This window comes from Struthio camelus, chromosome 5, assembly GCF_040807025.1.
Source record: "Struthio camelus isolate bStrCam1 chromosome 5, bStrCam1.hap1, whole genome shotgun sequence".
NCBI lineage: Eukaryota > Metazoa > Chordata > Aves > Struthioniformes > Struthionidae > Struthio > Struthio camelus.
In genome coordinates, this window is record NC_090946.1 from 16,207,390 (window position 1) to 16,231,117 (window position 23,728).

Sequence of the window (23,728 nt, forward strand, 5' to 3'; positions counted from 1 at the left end):
AAGAAGGCATGATTTCCCTTCTAGGGGACTCCTGCAGTTATTTCAGTGCTGAAGCTGAGCAGCGAGAGGGAGTTGTCATTACATGAAACGTAACATTTTACTGAGGCCAGGTTGCGTCAGAGGTTATAGTCAAGGTATTGTCTCTGCAGAAGGCCGTTTAGGGTGTGGCCACGATCCTCTGCAACTTTAGCAGGTCTGAGATGTGTACTTGCAAGGAAGAACTTGGCTGAATAGCTTTCCTGAATATAAAACATGGGGAAGAAGAAAAAAGACTTTTCTTACCTTTTGAGAAATATGAATTGCTTCTGATCGGAGGTGTCCATCCGAATATCAGGTGGAAGAGAGAGGAACTCCTCAGAGCATGTGTGGGAGAAGTCCTTGGTGACTTCCCTGAGCCCGGTTCACACTATGTTTGGTGTTTCTTCTGGAGTGTGTGGCATGTCCTGTAGTTCCTGAGGTGCACCTTGCCTGCCAAAGATAAGGTCTGTGCTTTCTCAGTTGGGGTAGTTGCTAGAACGCCATGCCCTTACTTGTGGCGGGAAAGGACAGGCCTCAGACAATCAGCTAAAGAGTTCAGGAAGATCACTCCTTGCTATAGGTTTTCTTGGCTCTTAATAGTATAGCAGAGCTTATTATCCTGTGCAGTTCCCTGGTGAGATCCCAGTACTTGTCCTGCATTTAATTCCAACAGTTTGCAAGCAATGTAATGTTGTGTCGTGGCTCTACCATAAAATACTTAAGATTTTGAGGGTTTATTTAGTTGGAGTTTTTTCCCCAAATATAAGTCTGTGGTTCTAACAGGTTCCCACAGAACCAAGTAGAAATCTGGTAGGAATTTCTCCTGGAAATTTTGTTTAACTGTTGAATTTATGCATGAGGGCATTGCTTTATGGATTGAAATCAGATTTGGAATTTGGTATCAGGCTATATCTATGCTGAGGTCTTAATTGCTGCTTTGGCAGCACTGGGGCAGACATTATGCAAGCCTCATTTACCCTGTGGTACAGCTTAGTCTGCAGATTCTTCCAGACTTTAGGGGAAGGTCATGTTTTCTCCACCCATTTCCCTTTTTATAGGCAATTACTTTCTACTCTCCCACCTAAACAGACCTATCTCTATTTCCTTCCTCCTGAACTGGAAAGGTTTTCCTTCCTGCTTTCTCAGCATCATGCATATAGAAGGATTCCCGCTTAGTCCTGGTTGCCTGGCCCTCCGCAGAGATGGGGCCTCAAAGTCCCATGGATTTGACCTGCCCTTTACCAGCCTGTGCACACACCAGCTTTAGGGGGTGTATCTCTCTCACGTGGCTGCCAGGCCTTGCAGAGAGCCTTTACTAATAGACAGATAATCCTGTTCTGTTTCCTGCCATTACACAGCTATGGTTTTAGGACCATCTTTGATTTCTTTTGGGCTCAGGTTCCGGAGCATTACCAAGCAGTATTTCCGGAAGGCGGATGGTATCCTGGTGATGTACGACGTTACGGCCGAATGCTCCTTCACGGCAGTGCGGAATTGGATGAGCAGCATCCAGGTGAGAGCGGGGCCGTGGCTCTCCGACACTGGCGCTGCTGCCGCCTCTGCTTCAGCCTCCCCCCTGGGAGCGATGTTCTTGGAGGCCCCAGGACATCCTGCTGGCCTTGGGAAGATGAATTATCACAGCAGATGCTATGGGTATCGCCTGTGGTAGTGAGTTTTGGACCAGGTACTTGTAGTCCTAAGGAAGACGGTGGTACCCCCTTAAATGAGTTGGGATGTTTCTATGGTGGAAGCCAGTGGAAGCTGCCAGAACAGTGGCGAGTGTTTGTAAGCAGCCCGTGTGCATTGGCAGCATCTCCTAAACGCCGTCATGTCAGATCTGTGCTGGGGAGAGAAGGTCTCCTGGTGTCCAGCCTGCGTGCAGGGAAGAGACACAGCCCCGGTGCATTTAGATTCAGACCTGCAGCACGCATGGACTGTGCTTTGCGCAATCACATGCTGGACTGCTTTGAAATTTCTAGATGAGACTGTGTAACATTAGTAACAGCTTCTCTCTTAACTATTTATTTTTTTCCTCCTCATTTGCTGTAGCTTTAACTGTTGGTTTTTTTTTTTTTTTGGTGACTGTGTCCACTTCTCTACAGTTTTGCTTTTCATCCTATTTTTACTCCCAAACTCTCAACAAAAACCATTCATCACTATTTTTGAGTGACTTGCCTCTGTGAGGGGAGACAGAAATGCTTTCATCTGTATAATTTAGATATGTTGTGTGTAGATGACTCAAAGTTGAAGTGAAATTGTCAGGAGTTTCAATTGTCAAGTGTTTTTTTAATTGTGCTAAGTCTCAAAGGTCAAGCAAAAAGTGAAATGAATATGCAAAGGATGGTGGGTTTTAGTGTTAACTTTCACAGGCCTGTTGGGGAAAAAATGGTTAGCTATTTCTTTAGTCTCTAAGAGATAAAGGTTAAGATTTTCAAAAATAACTGACCTCTGAAAGTCAGGCTCCCTTCAGGAAGGTTAAACTGAACACACAGGAAAATCAAAGCGTCTAAAATCTGTAACCTTTAAATATCTCTCCCCTTTTCCTTCCCTCTACCTTCGCATTTATCTTGTTTTGAAGCTTAAGCTGTTTCGGTACTGTAGATCATCCAGGGCAGTTAAGTTTGGAAATAATTTTGAATCACATTCTGCAGTCCTTTGGTGATTTTCTAGTGGGCCAGTGGAACTAGAGGGAGTTTTACGTAAGGTAATGGGCTCCAGAAATCATCTAGCAGTAACAGATGCTACTGAGACCCTATGCAAGAAAGGGTCTCTGCTTGGAAGTTGCTTAGCCTGCTTGGCCAGTGGGTTTTCAGCTAAGGACAGTTGAGTTCAGGGACAGTACATCAGGTGAAATTATTGAAGAAAAATTATTGAGCTTAAAAAGAAACCCTGTCTGAACTTAAATTTCCAGTAGCCTAGTAGAGCAAATTTGCTCCTCTTTAGGCTTCTTATTTCCCAGAGAGGAACTTGAACCAAGTCCTGTCTCCCCTCTCTAGGCACCCCAGCTGTACGCATCAAACATTTGGAATATATTCCCATAGTTTGGACTTCCTCCCACAAATCCCTAGGGTATGGTCTCTAATGAGCAGAAGGGAATATTTTGGCAGCTCCTTCAGGGACCCTGATTCTGCTGCCACTGAAGTCAATGGCAAAGCTCCTGTTTACACAGGCTGAAACAGGATCTGCTCCAGGATATTTCTGTCCCTCAGACGAGTCTCACGGGTGCTTTGCTCTGTTCCTTTTGCAGGAAGGTATCGAGGATGGAGCTGTGATCTTTCTACTTGGAAATAAAACGGATGCTGTGCTGAGAGGGGCCCGGAGTGTGCCCGAGGTGGAGGGCGAAAGGCTGGCAAAGGTGTGACTCTGTGCTCTCCTGCTCTACGGCCTCCCTGCGGCTGTGAGCAGGGCAGCCTGGGTGGAGGGGAGCCCTTCTGAACTCGGAGCCGTTTCCGAATATGGTACCTTCTCTCTCACCCCCACCCGTTCTCCAATGCAAACGCGTGCCAAGGTCCCTCTGGTACCAGGGAGGATGAGGTGGCCAGCAAGTGGCAGACACTGGCCCTTGGGGAATGCTCACGTGCTTCTGCTTAGGCTGGGTGCCTCCTTACAGTGATGCTCAGCCTTTCTGGGGGAAACATCCATGGCCATTTTCCCATTTGTTTTCCCATCTAATGCATGCTCTGCACAGTCCTCCCTCGCTCCTTGTGCTTGCCTGCCCGGTGCCGCCTCACCGCTCACCTGCTGGGTGGGAGAAGGAGGGCAGGGTCTCAGAGTTGTTCCATGTGCTGGGCTCTCTAGCACAAACGTGAGACAATCCAAGTACCCTGGGTGGAAATGGTGTCGCTCCTTGCTTCATACCCAGCGTTCCCTGTGGGATGCTCCAGCTGGGCCCTGCATTGCTGAAAAACCACCTCATGTTCCCACGAAGGTGAGCAGGACGTGGGGTCTCGCCCGTGCCACCAGTGGGGGGCACAGTGGTAGCAGCTGCTCCCAGCAAAGGGAGGTGACCCCTGCAAGCGTGCTGGGCAGGGGGAAAGGGCTGGCTCCCGAGGGTGCTGGTGTACAGTGCGGGGAGCCTGCAGCAGACACTGGGCCTTCCTTGCTCTGCTCTCTGCAGGAATACAAGGCTGTCTTCTACGAGTGCAGCGTGATGACTGGCTATAACATCGTGGAGCCCATGCTGCACATGGCCAGGTCAGTGAATGGGCTTAATTTGAATATTTAGTCAGAAAAGCTTTGTATAATATTCCAGATTTTAAGATGGAATTTTCAGTTTGAAATCTGTATGCACCTGTAATGGTTTTTCTTCCCTACTATATTAAGCATCCTTGAAATTTTGTAACAAAAATGTCCTCTTGCTTTCTCATATTGCTTCCTTTCCTGCTGCATCATCTTGTTAAATTCACAGCAGGACTTAGCTGTTTATTAACTGGGATGATTTACTTAGTAGCTAGGTAAATCACATCTCCCATAGCACATGCCTTTGGTGTGCTTTATTGCCCTATCTCTGCAGGGGATGACCCAGTCAGGTGAAGTGAGCGTCCTGGGATCCTGCCATCAGTCAGGGAACTTGGAAATAAAGCATAGACCACTCAAGCCCCAGTCTGGTGCTCTGACAGCCATGCCGTCTCTTCTTGTACATGTCAAGTCTTTCTCCCTGGTCCTGCCCTCCTGCAAATTCATGCTTATTTTCTGTGTGTGATTTGTTTACCCAGTGTCCAAACAAGCCCAGCTTTTTGGCCAGTCACTTTCAACATCCTCGATGGCCCTGGCTGATGGGGGATACAAGGGCACAGAAAAAAGCCTTGACAGGAAGATCTCAGTATCCAGGTTGTGTTTTTGATCTGTGCGGCTTATTCCAGGTTGCTGACAGCACAGGAAGACAGGCAGAGAGAGACTGCCCTGCAGCTGGAAGATGTCAGCAGGAGGAAAGGGTGCTGCACCTAAGGCACATCAGTAAGTCAGCGAGAGACTCATGCCAACTCTGGTGCGTGAAGGTGGGGCTCCTTTTCAGCAAGCTGAATCTGATGGTATCAGCTCTGCAGAGACTTGGGGAAGGTGCAAGTTTTCCCCAGCTGGAAATATGAAGGGACTAAATCAGGACAAAATGTACATATTGTCTGCGCTGTTCCATTTCCCACTGTTGCACAGAGCCCTGATCTCTGGGAGGCCTCTGCTTCTTTGAAGGAACTCTGCTGGTATTGGTTAATGGCACAAATTGGGACTTCTTTCTGTAGTGGTTGCTTCTCTATAAAATGATGAAGTCTTGTTCCTTTTCTGTCTGGCGAAGATGTGGCCTAGCAGCAGAGAGCGGAGGACATCATGGGCTTTGTTTTAATTAGATGATGTTATTGTTCAATTGTGTAAGAAATAAAGAGATTATTTTAAATTAAGGCTTACTCTAGGTAGTGACCTATCTCTCTGCAAGAGCAGCATCTCCTCTTGGCTCTGTAATTGCAGAGCCCAGCTGAAGGCCTGCTGAGATCAACGGGAGTGGCTCCATCAGTTCCCATAGGATCTGGATCCAGCCCCCTCTGTTTACTGGGAAATTTGGTTTGACTTGCTAACACTGCAGTTAACTGATTCCATTTGTGGATACAGTACAATCGAGTAAACTATTTATCCCAATGGCTTTCTTCATTTTGTTACCCTGTCGGACCTTGGCGCTGTCCTCTCATACTGTTCACAGAATGCAGAGCAGTTGCCCTGGGGCTCGCAGGTGGCCTTATAAAACACGTGCTGTTGTTCTGTAACCACCTGTTGCAGGAGCTGTGCAGTACCTACCGGGGGTGCCATACAGAGCCTGCTTTAAGGCTGAATGCTGCCTGTTTCCTGCCACTCTCATACTCTTTCCTGAAAAATCTCCAGCAGTTAGGAGCTGTCTTCTCTGCAGTACTAAGAGGTCATGCCCAGATCCCACCTTTCTGGCTTGACTGTAATTCTTTCAAACGTGCTTGGTGTGGAAGCACAAGGCAGCTGCCCCAGCTGTAGAACGTACCTAATCACCTTGCAGTGACCTTGTGGAATAACCTGCTTCCTGGCAAAGGGTCTGAGCGAGAGCAGAGTTTGGACCTGTGCCCATTGGGAAAGGTCCCGCTTGTCACCAAGAAGCGGGGCAAAGCATGGGGAAGTGAGGGATAAGATAGCAACGGCTGCCTGGTCTCTGGGCCCACATGAGTACCTCTCAGCTGGTCTGACCCTGTGGGACACTCTACATAGCTGCCGCTGCCTCTGTGCTTGTGCATGAAGCCCTGTTCTTTGGGCCGTGATGCTTTCTGTGTGCTGTAGCTCAGTCACCCTAAAGGCTTATGGGACTAAGTGAGCTTTTTGTGATGCCCTGTCCCCTTTATTCTGGAGCCTATTTCTGTATGTGACTTTGAAATCTTGGGTGCAAGATGTGAATACTGCAGCTATGAAACTGTTTGCTCAGCCTTATGGTATAGAGAACGCCTATATTTATCCACTGTCCTTCCTCTCTTGGGATAAGGCAATTACTCAGACTCCAATTCTGAGCGTCTGTTTGTTGCCCAGATTTCTCTGGGAAGATCCCGTGCAGGAAGAGTGCTTTGAGTCACCTACAGCCTGTCAGCATTACAAAGATTTTCCATGATTCCTCCCTGTGTAGTTTCCTTCTGATAGGAAAGAGGAAATTTCTCTCTGGAAGAGTTAGGATTCCTGACCAAAAGGAATAGTTAAAGATAATAAGCCCGTCCGTCCTTACTGCTGACTGGCTGTGTTTCAGACTTGTTGAACAGCTAGTGGATTTAATTGCAAGAACACTTTTCAAAGACCAGGAAGCAGTAAGTTAGAAGAGGTCCTGCAGGGACCAGGGCTGTATATGCTATACACAGCACCAGCCAGGCTGCCAGAACTGCTTTTGTTTGCAAAAAAAAAAATATGTTTGGCAAGAAAAATCCTCTCTATTGTTCTCAGAAAACACCTGTAATCTTTAGATTGCTCAGTGATGACCTGGCTTGTTTTCCAGTCAATGTGGCTCTGAAGGACCATGGATGTTATCACTTGTCTGTCCCTGCTGGTGGTACATACAGGAGGTTTATAAAAGCTGATCAGGAACCCTCGTTTTGGGGGCAGCACAAGAGCAATTCATCCTGTTTTGTTGTTTTCTCTTTAAAGCAGCTGGAGTTTGGCTCATCAGGGAAGCCAGTGCAGAGAGGAGAACTGGCTTCCCAAATGTTTGGGGCCATGTAGTGCTTTCAGAGAAGGCACATTGTCACCTTATGTCTGTACTTCTAGAACTAGACATATATTTAATAATATCTCATGTACCCTTCTCACCGGAATTAGGAATATGGTTGTTCTGTATCCTTGTGCCATGGCTCAGTTCCAGCTGAATTAGATACGTTTGGATGTTACAGAACTAATCTCTGCATCTTCAACCAGAGAAATTATCGCTCGTTTCCCCTTCTGTAAACTGACTACCGGTACAGGAGGTACTTCATTTTAACTTCTTTTTTAGCAAGGACAGGGTGGACTTTTCTTTCAGCTGTGATGGGGTGGCACAGAGTTTGAGCAGGTTGCACTGAGACAACAGTAAGCACCAGAGTGTGTGTTACATTGGACAGGACAGGGATCTTCCCTTGTCTCCCCACAGAATGTTTGAATTTCTTGTTGGAAAACCTAGACGCTTTCAGTATGGAGGGGCATGCTGTTGGTATTTGAACCATTCTGATAACAGACCCAAACTTGTCTAGGAACTGCTTTCCACAAAATTCCTAATTTTTCTAAGTCCTTCTGTTTTTTGTCAGAATCTCTCCTGCTTTCAAATGGGAGCCTTGGGAGCAGCCATCCTCTGCAAGCAACTGCAGGAAACAGCAGCAATAAATAAAAGCAGATAATGATGAGATCCTGAGATGGTATGAGACTAGGACAGGATGTAAAAATAACTCTGCCTAGGGGCTTATTCCTGCACTGTATCGGCTGCAGTTCTTGGTGGACAGGTGACTCTTTGCACATAATTTGTAAGGCACTTTGAAATCGTATCACAAGAAGGCACTCCTCTTACAGTCTGGGAAATCTGTCCTGGCACATGTCACAGTGCAGCTGCGTATACAGTCAGAGCCAGGGACAGAGGAGAAAAAAGCAGCTGCTCTAATAAGCAGCCAGAGTCCCCCAAAACTTCACACAGAGGCAAAGGGAACCCACTCTGCCTTTAGTTTTGCTTGTTTTCTTTCATGTTAATATGTTAGGGATAAGCATAACAGGATTAGCCTGACAGCATCTCTTTGAAAGGCCAAAAATGGGATTCCAGAGAGAATATTAAGTCAGCGTTGTTTAAAACCTTCCCACAGGACAAATACAAGGAACCCCGAAGGCTTGAGAAGTTTCTTCTCTTCTGCCTGTAACTGTGATGGATAAGAGATTAGAGGGAAAAATACCCAGCTTGTCAAATAGTAGAATTACTGGTGTTACTAGAAAAAGCCTCACTTAGGATAAACAAGAATCCTGATTCTCTGTTTTCTTTACTGCAGTCGCCTCCACTTGAGCACGCTGGAGACAGCACAGCCTCTTTACACCCACCTCGCCCACCTCCCTGTCAGGATGGAGGCCCAGGCAGCAGCACGGCAGAGCCAGGGTGCACGGGCAGCGCAAGCTCGCGTCATCCCTCAGCTGTTACGTGCATGCATCCGGCTCTTCGTGGGCTTTCCGGGAGCATGTCCTGCTCCTTCCAGGGCAGCCTGTTCCTGTGGCACCGCTGGCACCCCGAAGGCATGCCAGCACACAGCCGCTTACACAGATGCGCTGGCCACTGTGGCGCTACTTGAGTTTCTTTATTCCAGCAGCCCGAACGCCAGTGGATAGTTTCCACTTACATGCATTTAATCCGTTCCTGTCCTGCTATGGGGACCCTGCAGTCTCTCCTGGATTATTTTCTGTCCTATTACCACTTTCTGTTCATGTCCTTTTCATGCACTTTTGACTTGATTAATTGCTTACTCCATAGATAGTGAACGAGCACCTGTGCTCCAATTATAAACATACCTTGTGTTCAGTTCATGCTATGTAGCCAAACAGAGTATTAAAGATATCTCCTGGTCCATTTATTTCTCCAGTAGATCTATAGCAGTGCAGTTTTGAACTGTTTAGCTCTCTGAGCCAGTCATTCTGCTTATTACTTATCTAGCTGCTTATGAGTCACATTCATACTTCAGTTGCACAACTACAATAATCAGACTCCAGATTCTTCATGCCTGCGAGGTATGCTTTATGTGTTCATTAAGCCACGCAATTTAATAAGGCCCAGGTCCTGCAAACACTAGAGTAGCTGTATGCCTTTTCTTAGTCCCGTAGAACTGGCCAGGTAGAGTCAGTTTTTTCAAGGCAAAGGCTACGTATCTAAATGTTAACACAAGTTGCATTTCTACAGGTGGTGGCAGTGGCTCCGGCAGGTGAGCAGGCAGCAACCAAAGAGCGCATTCAAAGGGCAAAAGCATTGCCGAAAAGCCCGGCAGTACCATTTCCTGCGTGATGAGACCGTGCTGCTGGGTCCATGGCTACCCCAGTAATATGCTGGGGGGAGCAGGGTCTTGTGGTATACCTCCCCTCTGCCTTCCCGACCCGGCCCACAGATGACACACAGAACAGCAGTGCTGTCTGACCATGCTGGTTTGCTGACCCAGATCTGCCAAAGTGGGAAGCTACGGTCTCTCTTGTTTGTGCGTGAGAACCCTGGACACAGGAAGAAGGCAGCCAAGCGCCGCTGCCCCGGGCTCTGCCGAGGAGAGCAGGGTAGAGTAGGGACCTATGTCTCTCTTATTTTTGGCCTCCTGGCCCTGCCACATGCTATCTGTGAGAATCTGAGCAAACCTCTAAGCATCTATGTGTGATTAGTTGCCTGAGTCACCTCTGTTTAATCGCTTGGCTCTCCAAGGGCTCTAAGCTAAAGCCCAGCTAGGTTCCCAGCAGGCTGAGGAGATGGGAGTGGGCTTTTCTTTCCCCCTTGTGCTCCTTTTCTTTCATAATGCTGCTTATACTTAAAATGGAACTTTTGTGCCTTCTTGTTTTCACTTCATACCTGGATTTTTTTCTTGCACCTTCCAGTTCTGTGTGAAGCAGGCTCTTCTCTACTGCTTTTGGTCTAACGTGGCCGCTATTATTTTGAAAGCCTTCCTTCTCTCAGCCTTTCTGGGGCCCCAGTGCCCTCTCTGGTTCCCTGTAAACTGGATGATGTCTAAATAATGCACAACAAAACTGTTGTGGAGTGAGTCTCTCCTCACAGTCCACACGTGGCTTCTTGGGCTTGGCTGACTTGCCTAGAAAAAGTGTGGTGTCAGTTTATTAGTCTGTTTGCTCCCTGTGAGAGAGGGAGGGACGGAGCGATGCGGGACTGGGAAGAGGGGCAGGAGAGGCAAACACCCAGGGGGTCCTAATCTGCTCATTTCCCTCCCTCCCTGCTCAGATCTCAACTCTTCCTTCCCGTCACCCCCCCAAAACTGCGTGTTGAGACCACTCCTGTGGTCCCTCATGACCAAGGGCAGTGAACCAGGGTCCCTCCCCTGCCACCTGTCTCTGCGCGGAGCTGTTTTCTCGGCGCGGAGGCATTGGGACAGAAGTTGAAATGAGATAATGGGAGGATGAGGCGATGCGCCGGTCAAGGCTTGATTTCCAGGCTGTTTCGTGGAAAACTCTTTTTAACAAGCAGCTCTGAAGCGTAAAAGAAAGCCTGAAACTCGCGCTCGTTGCAATATGGAGGGAGGTGCCCGCCCGGCGAGGGACCGCCCCTGGGCAGGGCTGGGCGAGTCGCACCGCCCTCCCTCCTTCCTCCCTTCCCTCCCTCCGTCCTTCCTTCGCTGCTTTCCTCCCCCACAGCAAGGCGGGTCGCGGCGTGAGGCAGCGCGGAGCGCTCCGCCGGCTGCGCACGGGTGAGACGGGGCGTCCCCGAAATGGCGGCTTCTCGGGGCGGGCGGGGCCGGCGCCCCCCCCCCCCCCCAATCCCCGCGGCCGTTAGCGGGAGCGGGGTGCGCGCGCTCCCCTTCCCCCCCCCCCGCGGCCGTTAGGGGGGCGCGCGCGGGCGGCCGTTAGCTGGAGCGGGGCGGGCGGCCCCCCCCTCCCCGCAGCCATTAGGGGGGCGCGCGCGCTCCCCTCCCCCCCTCCCCGCGGCCGTTAGGGGGGCGCGCACGCTCCCCCCCCCCCCCCGCAGCCGTTAGCGGACCGCGCTGAGGGGAAGGGCGTCGCGCTGTGGGGACGGGGCTGGTTCGTACCTGAAACCGGACTGAACCCCCTCCCCCCCCAACCAAAGAGCAGAAATACTAATTAACATAACAACGATTAATGGTATTTAATAATAATTAATAATAGCAGCTAATAACATCTGCCTCCCGCACGTAGGTGCCGCTTCGTTGCCTGTCCGAAGATGGCTTGGGAGCTGGCGCGCGCCTGCCCAGCGTGGCGCAGACCCACGGCTGCCCGGCGCGCGGCCCGGGCTGGCGTCGCTGCCTTCAGTCGCTGACGCGCCCCGAGCGTGTCTGCGGTGCGTCCCACGGAGGGTCGCTGGCGCGCGTGCGGCTCTGAGGGTGCTGCCGGGATGGCCCGGCAGCTCGGGGAGCCGGGCTGCAGGGAGACGAGGCTGAAGGCAGGTGCTGTGTGATCGGCCCACCTGTAACGGTACAGCCTGGGAGAGGGGAAGCGAAGGGCTGCCCGTGGGTGTGCTTGGTGCACCTGCAGAGTCCGCTTCCTTTCCGCGCTGTTACGTTCTCCCCTGCCCTGCTCCCTCCCGAATGGCGTGCTGAGGTACGGAGCAGTGAGGTGGCTTCTCTGTACCTGCCTGTGATCACTGAAGGTCAGCTCTGGCCCTTCAGTTGCAGGGCTGTTTTTCTTCCTGAAAGACTCAGGGCACTTTTTAGAACTCCTCCCAGGTTTTGGTTTTGCGTTTTTCTAAAGGTGTTTTCATTTATTGCTGAAAGCTCAGAAGCGTTGTGCAGTCTGTGCTTTAGAAAGGTGTTCTGAATGTTGCCCTAATCTTGTGAAACTGTTTATTTCTGTCTTGTGTTCAACTATGTTTCCTTTTTGTTCAAGTAAGGCATGGCCTTTGTACTCGTAGAACTGTTGGAGGCAGAAGAGGGGGAGAGAGGCCTTGTTTGCTGGAAAATCCAGGCTATGTTCCCTTTTGTTTGCTTTCTGGAAGCTGAATCAGACCTGGCGATGGGTTATTGTTGCAGCATAATATCATTTGCCACCTTTCCCATTAGTCCTTGCTCCATGTCATCTTATGAAGAGCAGAAACTGTTTTTAAAAAATCCTTACTCTTCTCTAGTGCTTTTCCATCAACATGTTGCAGTAGCCTATTGGGTTTTAGCAATTATGTATCTTTATTTCAGGCTAATTTGTAGCATCCTTTAAATTACCCTACTTCTCTTCCTCCTTCTCTCTATACTGTTTCAGTTCTTGCTCTGAGAGTTAATATTAAGTTGTCTGCTAGCACAAGGGTTAATTAAAATGACATCACCCATCAGAGGTAACACATCACCCATCAGAGGTAACCTGCACTAGCAGCTGTTTTGTTAAACAGCTTGCAGACAAGTCCCTTATGCTGAAAAGTGTCTCTTTGCCATCTGTGAGGCCATCATCTAGGTTGTTAGAGAAGCTTTCGGCATGACAAGATACCGTCTGGGTACTATTAAAACAGAAGGGTCTCTGAACTTGTCATTATTCAGACCAAAAAAGGACTGCTCATGGTGAAGAGACCATAACACCTTCCTCTTCTGAGATGTTGCAGCCTGAAGTGAAAAGGAACTGTCTCAGAGAAGTCCCAGCATCCAACAAGTTTGGACCTTGATTCTGACCACAGACAACATTAAGTGCTAACATAATATTGCTAACTAAGCAGGGCTGCTAGTAGACAGGAGACCGTTAAATTCATAGTAAAGCAGGTGTTGTAGAAGTCTACTAGCCTTTAACATCAACTTGAGTCTAAAATTCTTAGTATAACTGCAGATTTTATAGGCATCTGGTAGCAGGCCACTGTAAGTTTACTTTCTCTTGTCTCAAGGCAGGCCACTGTAAGTTTACTTTCTCTTGTCTCAAGGCAGGCCTGTTACAGGAGGGGGTTTGCTCTTAAGGACCGTGCAGAGAGCAGAGCGCTAAGATAAACTGTGACAGCCTGGTTGAGATTGTGGCTCTCCTTCTCTTGGATCTAATATAGAAGTAATCCCCTGGGTTAGCAAGGCATACCAACCTAAAAAGACTTTTTACAGACACTTAAGCTTCCCAACCCTTTTGTATGGAAGTGTCATGCCAATGTGGGAACGGGCAGGAAACTGAGGCAGAGTCATTCGCCGTAAGTCAGCGTTTGAGATAAACATGACCATGTTTCCTGCCTTCCAGGGCTTTCCACAATGATACTTGTTTTGTTATTGTGTGAGATGAATGGCAGCAGCACTGTACAGCATTGCTTGTTCTTTTGCTGCCAGGTGATATTATTAAGAGCAAAGCACGGCTTGTTTTGTCAGACTGAAGTATGGCACAGGAGAGATGGACCGTCTCGCCTCAGTCCTGCTGGCTGGCAAGCCCTGATAGCCCTGTATAGTGTCGCCAGCTTTGCTGATGCATGCAAGCACTTGTGGCAGCGACATCCGCTAGTGCAGCCTGGCGCCTGCTCTCCCTTTGCCAGGCACTGCCCATCTTGTCCCTCCTTGTTTGCAGTATTTCTCTCTTCTCCCACCCTCCCCCTCCCCCGCCTTCCCCTAGCCTGCAAATAATGCACCCAGCCTGAGTGAGTGCTGGCATACTCCTCTGCTAGTCTACTGCTACGCTGATGTACGTTTAGTGTTGCTTCTCTTCAAGTACAGTAAGGCACTTGCGGTCAAAACCTTGGCTCTGCAAAGGATATTTTCAGTGTGGCCTCCTAAAGTTTGTGCTGATGGGTGTGAGAGATTCTTCAGCAAGGGGGTGGAAAGAAGCTGCTTATATTCCTTTGTCAAGTAAAAAAGCGAGATGGGGGTGGCTGATGTAGTGCTATCTATCCCCCATAGGGAATTCCTGAGAGGCGTATTATGTTATCCTCAGCTAATAATAATTGTTGTTCAAATCTGTAACTGTTTCCCAGGTACATACACAGGCCAGGTAACAATTCCCTTGCTCTTGAGACAGCCTTGAAGGGATTGACTTGTGCTGGGTGCCCTTTAGTTGGGGTGTGCCCCAGGCACGTTCACTACTTCTGCAAAGTTTGGCTTCCTCTCTAAGGACTGCATTGGGCTACTTCTTGTGCATAGAAGGAAGAGACATGCATGTGTTACATGTGTCTATGGGACTCCACAAAGATTCCTAGGGAAAGAAAATAATATACTAAACACTTCTACCACCCTGCATACCTGGATGTAGCAAACTAGCCTGTCAGGTATTTCTAGGTGATTTAATCACTTGTCAAGCAATTCTTTTGTCCCTGTGTGTTTTCCTTTTGCCTTCTGACTAAGACAGAAGCTCAGAAGGATAAAAGATGAATTGACTGATCCTGAAAAAGCAAAAAAGGGGAGCTTTTTCATTTTATGTCCCACTCTACTTCTGTTGTCCTCAGTTATCTTGTCGATCTTATTCTTTAAACCTCATGAAAAGAACATCTCATACTCATCACCTCTATTCTGTGCTCAAGTCTGCTCCTGGGCTTGACACGAGGTTATCTCCAGCTGCTCTTTGAGCACATGCACCAACAACTGAGGTTATGGAAGGCCTGAGGTGGGGCGACCCTCCTGGAAGCTGAGAAAGGCTGAAATTTCCCTGTCTGTGAGGAGCAGAAACCTGGTCACTGTGGTTGTTTAAAAGCCCCCAAAATCCTGAAGATGAAGACTAGGTCTCCTTCCGTCTCACTTGCTCATCCTTCCTTTCAAACCCTGAATGTGATTTTCTTCTTCCCTGTGCAGTTGCGTGCACTGGCAGCCACCACAAAGCCAAAATGAAGTGAATAGGGTCACTGTAAAATGGCTCTATTTTCCCATTCCTTTTTGCGTGTGCGCTTTTGCAGAGCTTCCCCTCAGGACAGTGGCCCCATTTCAGTCTGGGAGAAATGCCCCTCTCCCCTGCTGGAAACCTCAGTGCAGCAGGTGAGGTAAAGAGCAGCTGATCTACGGCATACGGATGAGGTATTGTGATGAGTCTGCCAAAAGCATTGCACACTGTCCTTCCCGATGGTGCCAAAGGGTTCATCACCGCTGAACCCGGTTGGCAAGTATCAGCACTACAACAGGAGCGTTGCTGGCTAGCGTAGCTCTTGCCAGGGCCCTGCTGCCTCCTGCCTGTCAGACTCCTCTGCCCGTGGTCTCCACAGCCTGGCAGCAGAGGAATGAATCCGATCTGTGCTAGTACTCCCCTGTCCCGGCTGCTGCACAGTAAGGGACTTAAGGGAGAAAAAGAGGGACTAGGAGGACAGTTACTATTTTGCGCCTCTGCTATTTCATACCGGAATAAGAGGTGTGTTTTGGGGTCTTGGCCACATTGTAGTATGACTGGTTGTGTCTGTGTTTTTAACTTAAATTCCTCTTGCTGGTGGGTGATTACGATTCTCCCATCCTTGCTGTAAAAGTGCTGTGCAGTTCTGTAGCTGCATTTCAAGTAGTAGTGAAATAAGCTTGAGATGTGACTGAAAGTGTAGCTGGCTCCTTAGAGGGATGTAAGCAAAGGTAGCTGCCGTGACACATGTCAGCTGGGGTCTTCATGGAAGTTATTTTTATATATCTATGTATGTGTACTTTGTGCATGCTTTTGATGCTAGCAGTTCTAGGCATAGTGGAAGCAGGATACCACTCTAGTGGGATAAAGGAGGACAGTCGGGAATTACTTTCTGTGGAGGTTAACAGAGGGCTCTTTGGCAGGATAGTGCCTGCATCCATGGTGTTTTTCTGCTTTTTGCATCTGCCGCGGGCACTGCTGAGTGTGTATGTAAGAGGTGAGCGTGTCTGAGGAAGAGCAAAGGAAGTAGGAAGCAGCACAGGGAGAGCAAAGACAAAACATCCTTAAGAAAGGCAGGAAATGAGAAGTGAAGGAGGTGCAGGAAGGGGTGTTGTTCAAAGGGTTGATCCTGGCAGCAGTAATGAGGCTTTATAAGGAATAACTGAGCCAGAAGTAGGTGACATAAAGTGTTTGGCATTGACTGCTGTTCCTTATCTATTGCCTGTACTAGATCTAAATTGAGAAAGAGCAAAGTTCACTCTTCCAGCCCCAGTCCTCTTTCCTTTTGTGTGTGCTTTCCAAGGGACAGCTCTCTTGATTATGCTAGAGATAAACAGAGTGGTGGGGAGGTGGTAGGGCGGTGGAAAGAGCTGTGAGGCTCCATCTAGGTGCCTGTGCTTAGATCTGTAGTTGCAAAGTGAAAGCTCCACACTCCTAAAAAGCTGTGGAGTTAGGCTGAAACCTGCAGTGCACTTCCCAGATGTCTCTGTCCCCATAGGATTGGGGCAGGCTGAGAGGAAACAAACACATTCTGGAGATGCTGTAGGAAAAAGATCTGGCTGTACTTTACAAATGAGCGAGGTGAAAATACCTCACTCTGGAAAAATATCTGCCCTTATGTGGGAGAATGGGAGCGTTTCTTGTAGGCAGGAGGAAGTCAGTGTCATTTAGAGGCTTACTGGTGGCACCTGCAAATAGGTTTTTTGAAAGAAGGACAGAAAAGTTTTTTAATAGAAGGAAAGAAGGTTTTGGGGGCCAAAACATCAGATGTATTGTGATGCAGTCAGCACTCTGTTGAATTATGTTGGTGGGTGCCTAGATGTTTCTGAGTGTTGATGATGTCAGAGCAGGGTGTGTTTCCACTGCTCTGCTGGCTTTTAGCTCTTAGTGCCTGGCTCACTGATAGATTATGCACGTGCCTGTTCTTGGCACTAACGCTTTGCAAAGTGTAGTCTCTGATCCGTCAGTAATACCATCAGTGGGATCACAGGCCCTCAGTTCAAATCCATAACGCAGTAGTCACTGGTATCCTTATCCTACTGCTTTCAGTGAAAGGTCTCGTTAGAAAGCAGGCTAAATCCCTTCCTTAAAACCTTGAGATGTGTCTCTGTGTGGAGTGGCAGACCACAAAATCTGATGTTACGTATTTTTGAGGCTTTAGGTCTTGGTTCAGCTTTTGGCTCTGCCGGAGTATATCGCTTCGCTATGGAAAATGAGGCTGGTAACGCCTGCCCTGACTCTGTCTTGAGTATCTAAATTTTGAGCTCCTAGGGGCTGAGATTCACAGCTCTGTGCTGCACCTGGCAGGCTGGTGATTTGGTCTCTCACAAACGTAGCTAGTGTACAAATAACAGATTGTTTGGATCTTTCACTGACAAAATCATTTTAAAACTGAGACTGAGAGCGGCCAGAGGCAGGAATTTCCGGGGGAGGGATTTCTGTTGTGTGTGAAGTGGTTCATGTTTTGGGCCTCACTGACCTGTGACCTGCTAATGTGCCAGAGCAGCAGCAGCGATGCCTGCGTGGTTTGTTCTCGGGGAGTGCTCTGATCCTCTGTGATCACGCTGTTAGGTTAGAGAAAATATGGAGGAAGGCCGATTTCAATCAAATTTATACACTTATGGGGCAGCCTGCAGATGCCAGTCATGTCTGCGTTTCTGGCATGCCAGCTAGTGAGCAAGGGCTTCTGGAGTGCTGGATGCAGCAGGAGTGAGTCATGGCTTGTGAATGTCAGTGTCTCTTATTAGCTTTGGTGGAATGCAGAAGGGAGGAATTCATATCCCATATGCCCCTTCTGTTGCCCTGGAAACAGAGGGGATTTGTTATTTGCTTCTTGGTCACCGTAAGCTGCATGCAGAGCACCCATGGACCTCACGGAGAGCTATGCGTGCAATGGGAGCAGCATGAAAACCGAGCACGCAGACACATGTGGCAGGTGCCACCTCAGAGCGGCCCACTCTGGAGCAAGAACTGGTCTCAGGTGCGAGCCTAATGATGTGTATAAGGCTGCCTTCAGGAAGAGCCTTTACAATTCTCCTGGGTGAATTGTCCCTTCTCAAGAGCTGGGTCATTTATTCCTTAAATTTAAACTCTGTATGTGTATGGGGAAGCGTTGGGCTTTGTGCTTGTGGATTCAGCTCAGAAACAATTAATCATGTTGTGGAGTAGAACAACTGAGTCCAAATGTATATGGAAGTACAACTTACTGAGGAGTGGAGCAGCTGCCAACAAGCTGAAAACTGTCTTTAGGTGCTGGTATCCCCTTGCTATATGGAGGGTAGAGCAGCCCTCCCAGCTGAGTAGGAGACTTGGCTTAGATGAGAGGTCTGCCAGAGATGAGATTAGACAAGAGATTTGCCACAGCCTTATGTCTCTAGTCTCCCTTGTCAACTTGGGGTGTTTTTGGAGGGCCAAATTTCCTGGTAGGACTTCTTTCTGTGTTTGGGGAGGAGGAACCATCAGGCTGCTTTCTGCCCCCTTGACTCCCAGTTTGCTGTTCCGCCCCTCCTACCGAGCAGAGAAAGAGTACAAGCCACGTGGCTGAGGTCCAGTGCTGCGACGGGCGTGAGACTGCACCCCCTGCACTGAGCCTCGAAGTTGGGCTGCTTCTGGAGAACGTACCAAAAGGCTGCTCTGTTCATTGTCTGCTCCCCAGAGCTCACCTCCCTGTAAAGCGTGAGCTTAAACCACTGTAGTTACACCAGGAAAAAATCCCCATGGTTGACTTCCCTGGCCGTTTGCCCTCAGGGATTTGGTCGGGTTATTGGGGAAATCTGGTCCCTGACCCACAACTGTACTGTAAGAAACCCAGAGGGAGGGAAAGACAGACATGGTTGCAGGGGGAAAGCTCTGCTTTCGCTGGTGTCACAAACTTTACTTTAGTACTAGCCCCAAACTCCGTTCTAGCTGTCATAGGTTAAGTCCGTTACCACATCGGTCTCCAAGTGGAAACAGCCATATTTCAGAAGAAGGCGGTTTATTTAAATTTGCTGCTTCCTCGGGATTTTAAACAAGGTTTTAGGAAAAAAAGAAAGAAAAAATGAGCCATTTTAGTGAGATAGGAGCAGTGAGATTATGCAAATCAGGAATTCTGTTGATACAACTACAGTAATTTAAGCAATAGCGTATTTACGGCGCGTAAGCGGGAAGCTGTTTCCCTGTGAAGGGAAAGCATCAGAATGCTGGAGACGAATGGCAAACCCACAGCTGCAGATCAGCAATATCTGAGCGAGTTTGTACCTTTAAAAATCATGTCTGGCCAGCCCAGGCCTCCTCTTTCTGCATCACCCTGACCAAATACTTTTTTTTTTTTTCTCCTGTGCCTGTGCACAGCAGTAGTGGTTATCTAGCCAGGTGCTGCTTTTCTACATGCATACAACTGAAGCGAGGAGTTTTCTTTCTGGCTGGCAAGACTTGGGCACTAGAGCTGTCAGTGCTGAAATACTTGTTAGTTTGAGGTCAGTAAAAGACAGATTACATTCTGTGCCAGAATTGTCCTGGTTACTTCCAGCATGAATTTTAGAGTTCTGTTAAATTCTTCAAAAGCTAGAAGTGACGTTTGTTTTCTGAGTATGCCTGGATGTCCTGGAGGGACCTCATTTTCAGAGTGGGCATTTAGTACTGACTGAAACTCAGGTCTTTCTTGCACACCAAAGAAAAGGTAGTTACTTAGGTTCTTCAGAAGCTTTTGGTTATGTTTTTCCTAGATTCTCTCTGGCTTTTGCTTTTAGTTTTCAAGGGCTTACTGAGGGCCTTAAAACCTACTGGCGAACTGTGCTGTGAATTGCTTTTCCCCTCCTTGCTCACTAATGGTATGAGGGGTGTTGAGAGGCAGATAATGAGCCTGCCCAACGCTGGCTGTTTGCCATGATCCTATCTTCTGCACACAGAGGAAAAAGCTCTGCTGCTTTTTACTGAACTCAGAGAAGTCTGAACTCTGAGCATGTGCCAGTAGCATTTGGAGGGGCTCTGGACAGAATGAACTAGGTGGTTACTCCCCTTTCTTGAAATCTTCTTGTGTCTTCTTGGAATTTGAGTTAGTTCAGGGAGTCCCAGAGTTGCGAAACGAAGGGATTACTTTTAAAATTTCTGGCCATAAGTCTTTCATTGTTAAGCTTTTAATAGAGAACACTTATAAAGACACATGGTTCCACAGAGCAGTTCAGGAGACAACAAGCTGACCACGAGCTTGTGATCAGCCACCAGCCGATCACCTTGAGAAATGCTTTAGTCGCCTGCGAGGGACCCTGTGCACCAGAGGAGCTGAGTGGGTGAAATTCTTTGACCTGTGTTGCTGTAAGAGATCAAATGAGATGATATGGTCCCTCTTGAATTTAAAATTGACCTGGGGAGGGTGGGAAAGAAAAAAAAAAAGAAATTAAAAAGGATTGCGATTGACTTCTTGGCTTTCCTGTATAATGAGGCATGTTCATGTAATTCTAGGGTAACCTGAACTCACAGAGCCCCTGTACCCAAGGTGGGTCGATGGAGAAATCCTTTGCAGGATTTCTCAGTTAAGTTCGAGTCTGCTTGCATCTGTTCGAGGAACCCTTTTCCAGTTGCTTATTGCTGCCTGATCTAAATGAAGCAGATGATACCCTGGGACAGATGGGCCAAAGTCCAGAGTGCTTCGGTACTGATTATAGCTCTATTCCCTTTATGGGGTGCTGCACAACCCACTCTTCCCCTGTGCACGTGAAGCAGTACAGCACTGAGAGTACCTGAGCAAACCCAGCCCTTGTGCCGCAGTGGGCAGGTCTGTATGCAGACCAGGAGGCAGAGCAAGGTTTATCAGGGAAGTGGTCGAAGTCTTGGGGCTGGGGGATTTCTTTACAGCTTGTTGAACTGTGCTTGGAGGCCAGGGGCTTTTTTTTCCCTGCCCCCAGCCTTAGTATTGGGCTAGCAAGCAATTGCCTTGAGGAGAGCCCATGCCTTCCAGTTATTTATTCACACGCTTCCCTGTGAAGTTTGCAGGCTGTTCTAAAAACAGCTGCATAAATGGTTTTGGTGGGGTCATTAAAACCTGCTGCACAAGAGAAAGGTGTGGGGGGGGAATGTTTATTTTTGGCTAGGGGTTGTTTAATTTTTACTGGAAGAATGATCGCTTTCAAGGCAGCCTCACGCAGTGGTGATTGGGCGTTGTTTTCAGCATTGCTCCTACAGCAACAGGAGAGAGAGTCCCTATGGGCTGGACTTACTGCTCCAGGAAATGAAATATCATTTAATTTGCCCTTGGCCATGCTGGATATTTGATCTGCCTCTAGTAAAGTGTTTTTAGCTCTGAAAAGGAAGATGGCTTCTCAAAACGTTTAACAGTTGCTCCAAAACAGACCCTTCGGAGATGCGGACATTGAGGAAGTTTAGGGAAGACTTCCTGGCCTTTCCTGAAGCTCTTCTTACGGAAATGGTTAATAGCAGATGTGAGAGTGTTCCCAGATGAGGTGGCTGTCCTCGGTAGGAGGGAAGCTCTTGAGAGGATGTCACTGATAGCTCTCTAGTCTGCCCTATTAAGGTAAGACTTCTTGTAGCACTGTTGGGTGGCTGCATAACCTTCTCTTTTCTCGCTGTCAGTGCATTGGGATGTTGCGGAATGTGTTGCCCCATTGCTAGTACTGCAGATACTAGATCTATTGCTGATGTGCTCCGAGGTTGTTTCTGGCATAGCTGGCACCAGTACCGAGTTACTTGGCAACATATCTGAAGTGATGACATTGTCACCTTAGTTTCTGCTGTCAAATCCCTTCTCAGCTACTTTTAAAATGCAGTGTTTATAGAATTGAAACTGAGACTGGCTTCCTGGGAGAGACCTGTGCTGTAACTCCAGAGACTTTCACTTTGCCTGTTTCCACTGCAGAGAAAGTGAACAGGAACAACCTGATTAAAGCAGAACAAACTTTACACAAAAGCTACAGCTGGTGCCAACTTTCTGTGCACCTCTGTTTACTGCTGTGCTGTCTGCAGTCAGGTGTCTCGGGCACAGGCATGGAAGTGCTAATAAGTAGCCTGAAGACTTTGTGTTGTACAACTTTACTCTCTGTTGTTTTCCAGAGGACAGAACGGTTCAGTGGATGGAGCATAAATCTTGAAATGTGAGGAAACTGCATCCAGACCTTTTCTCTGCTGCCGGTGTCCTGTCCGACTTTGGGAAAGTCACTCAATCTCTGTGTGCTGCTATATGTAGCACGGAAACTTCCGCTTTGCAGGTTTGCTTTGAGGAGTTAAGTGGCCTTTGAGGCTGTGCGGTTATATAGGACATTGTGTCACTGAGAGGCTAAAAATGTACCCTGTGGTGACACCAGCTGCCTTGTCTTTCAAAACCGGAGAGTATTTTTGATGATGGGATTTAAAGTCCAACGATTTGTGTGTGAACTAAGTGAGATGAAAATGATGGCCTGCAGTGGGTGTGCACCCAATATTGTGGGTAGGTGGAAAATCTACTGTCTTTTGACTGTTCAGCTGGGACAGCGTTAAGATTTGTAGGAAATGAAACTGAAAGCACCTCTGTAAAGATAGACCCTGCAGCCAAGTGATAAGCAATGATATACTAACTACACAGCAAATGCCTGGAGGTTAATCCTTGCACTGAACTTAAACCACTGTGAACAAAATGGTTATTTATAGACAGTGATCAAACAGTTACAATCAGTACGGTATTTGGAGACCACTTTGAATTCATGTACAGAATTCCCTGAATGGTCTTTGGCGTGGCTGGGAGGATTTTTACAGGTGGGCTTATCATTATTGGCTTAGTCCTAATACTGGCATGGCTACAGAGGAAGGGAGATTTTGCATATATTCCCTGATAGCAGTGAGGATCCACAGTGAGAGTTGCTTCTCTTCTGGGAGCTGAGCTGAAAATGACAGGGTAATTAATACAAAGGGATAAGGAGGAAAGTTGATTCAGCACAAACGCTTTTGTTTAGAAGCGTGGTTTAATGCTACCGATCAATTCACCAGTGCAGACAAATCCCTGCTTTAAAAGAAAAACCCAGTGCCTGTGAACAGCGATAGAAAACGGAATTAAATGTACCAATAGCAGACTGTAGGGAACACAGAGTTTGTCTTTTCTGTTAGCTAAGCCTGACCTGTCTGAACTGCTGTTCCTAGTCATGGCAAACCCTCATTGTTATGAGCTTTCTGCAAGCACACACCAGGCACTGATTTCTGGCACTTCTAGTGAGAGAGTAAAAAGACTATTATTGTTCCCCTTTTCAGTTCAATGGCCAGTGAAGTGGTTCCTGTGTATAAATAGTGTAAAGTGCTTTGGGATCCTTTGGGATAAAGGGGGCCTTATTAAATACGAGATGATGTTGTTTGACGCAGAAGGAGTTCCCATTAATCAAGCACTGAGTGCCTCCTGTCTCTGGCCTGCCTTCTGGTTTTAACCAGGGCCTGTGTGTTTGAAGGGGCCTGCTGCTTTCCAGATTATCGAGTTCTGGGAGCGGTGGCCTGTGGCTTCATGATCTGAGAATGTGGCTGTCTCTACCTGGTTTGTTAGGACCAGAAAACCTTATCAAGTATTTCTTGTTTGCTTTATAGTGGAGCAGTTCTAGAACACAAACACACACGCTCCTGGGCATGCTTGTTTGCGCTTTCTTTTTCTCTTGCTCTTTCTTTTTTCTTTTTTTAAATGATTGTGAAATTGGCTGTAGACTAAGGTCCATTTTATCCTTAAGGATCCTGAAACCAGTCATCACTGCTCCTGGGTTTGAATAACCCCCTCATAAAATACTTAATACACCAGAGTGTGTATGGCGATGAGCATATAAATCCTTGCTGAGTTTAAAATTAATCTCATTGTTATTTATGTTTC

General features: G+C 47.8%; 2 protein-coding genes across 12 annotated transcripts in view; both read left to right on the forward strand.

The window, feature by feature from the left end:
• Positions 1-7,767, forward strand: part of CRACR2B (calcium release activated channel regulator 2B) — a 50,413-nt gene extending 42,646 nt beyond the window's left edge. For all 6 annotated transcript variants that reach the window (XM_068944731.1, XM_068944732.1, XM_009674388.2 and 3 more), the window contains 4 exons: positions 1,417-1,531; positions 3,266-3,373; positions 4,136-4,212; positions 4,881-7,767. In XM_068944731.1, the coding sequence (XP_068800832.1) occupies positions 1,417-1,531; positions 3,266-3,373; positions 4,136-4,212; positions 4,881-4,965 (385 nt within the window). In that variant the 3' untranslated portion in view covers positions 4,966-7,767. The remainder of the gene's footprint in view (positions 1-1,416; positions 1,532-3,265; positions 3,374-4,135; positions 4,213-4,880) is intronic.
• Positions 7,768-10,473: 2,706 nt separating this feature from the next.
• Positions 10,474-23,728, forward strand: part of CD151 (CD151 molecule (Raph blood group)) — a 40,320-nt gene continuing 27,065 nt past the window's right edge. The window contains exons 1-2 of one of the 6 annotated variants that reach the window (XM_068944736.1): positions 10,784-10,898; positions 21,964-22,118. The gene's annotated coding sequence lies outside the window, so the exon portion shown is untranslated. Of the gene's footprint in view, positions 10,899-19,428; positions 21,428-21,963; positions 22,119-23,728 lie in introns of those variants that run through there. The other 5 variants (XM_068944734.1, XM_068944737.1, XM_009674390.2 and 2 more) reach the window with 5 other exon arrangements.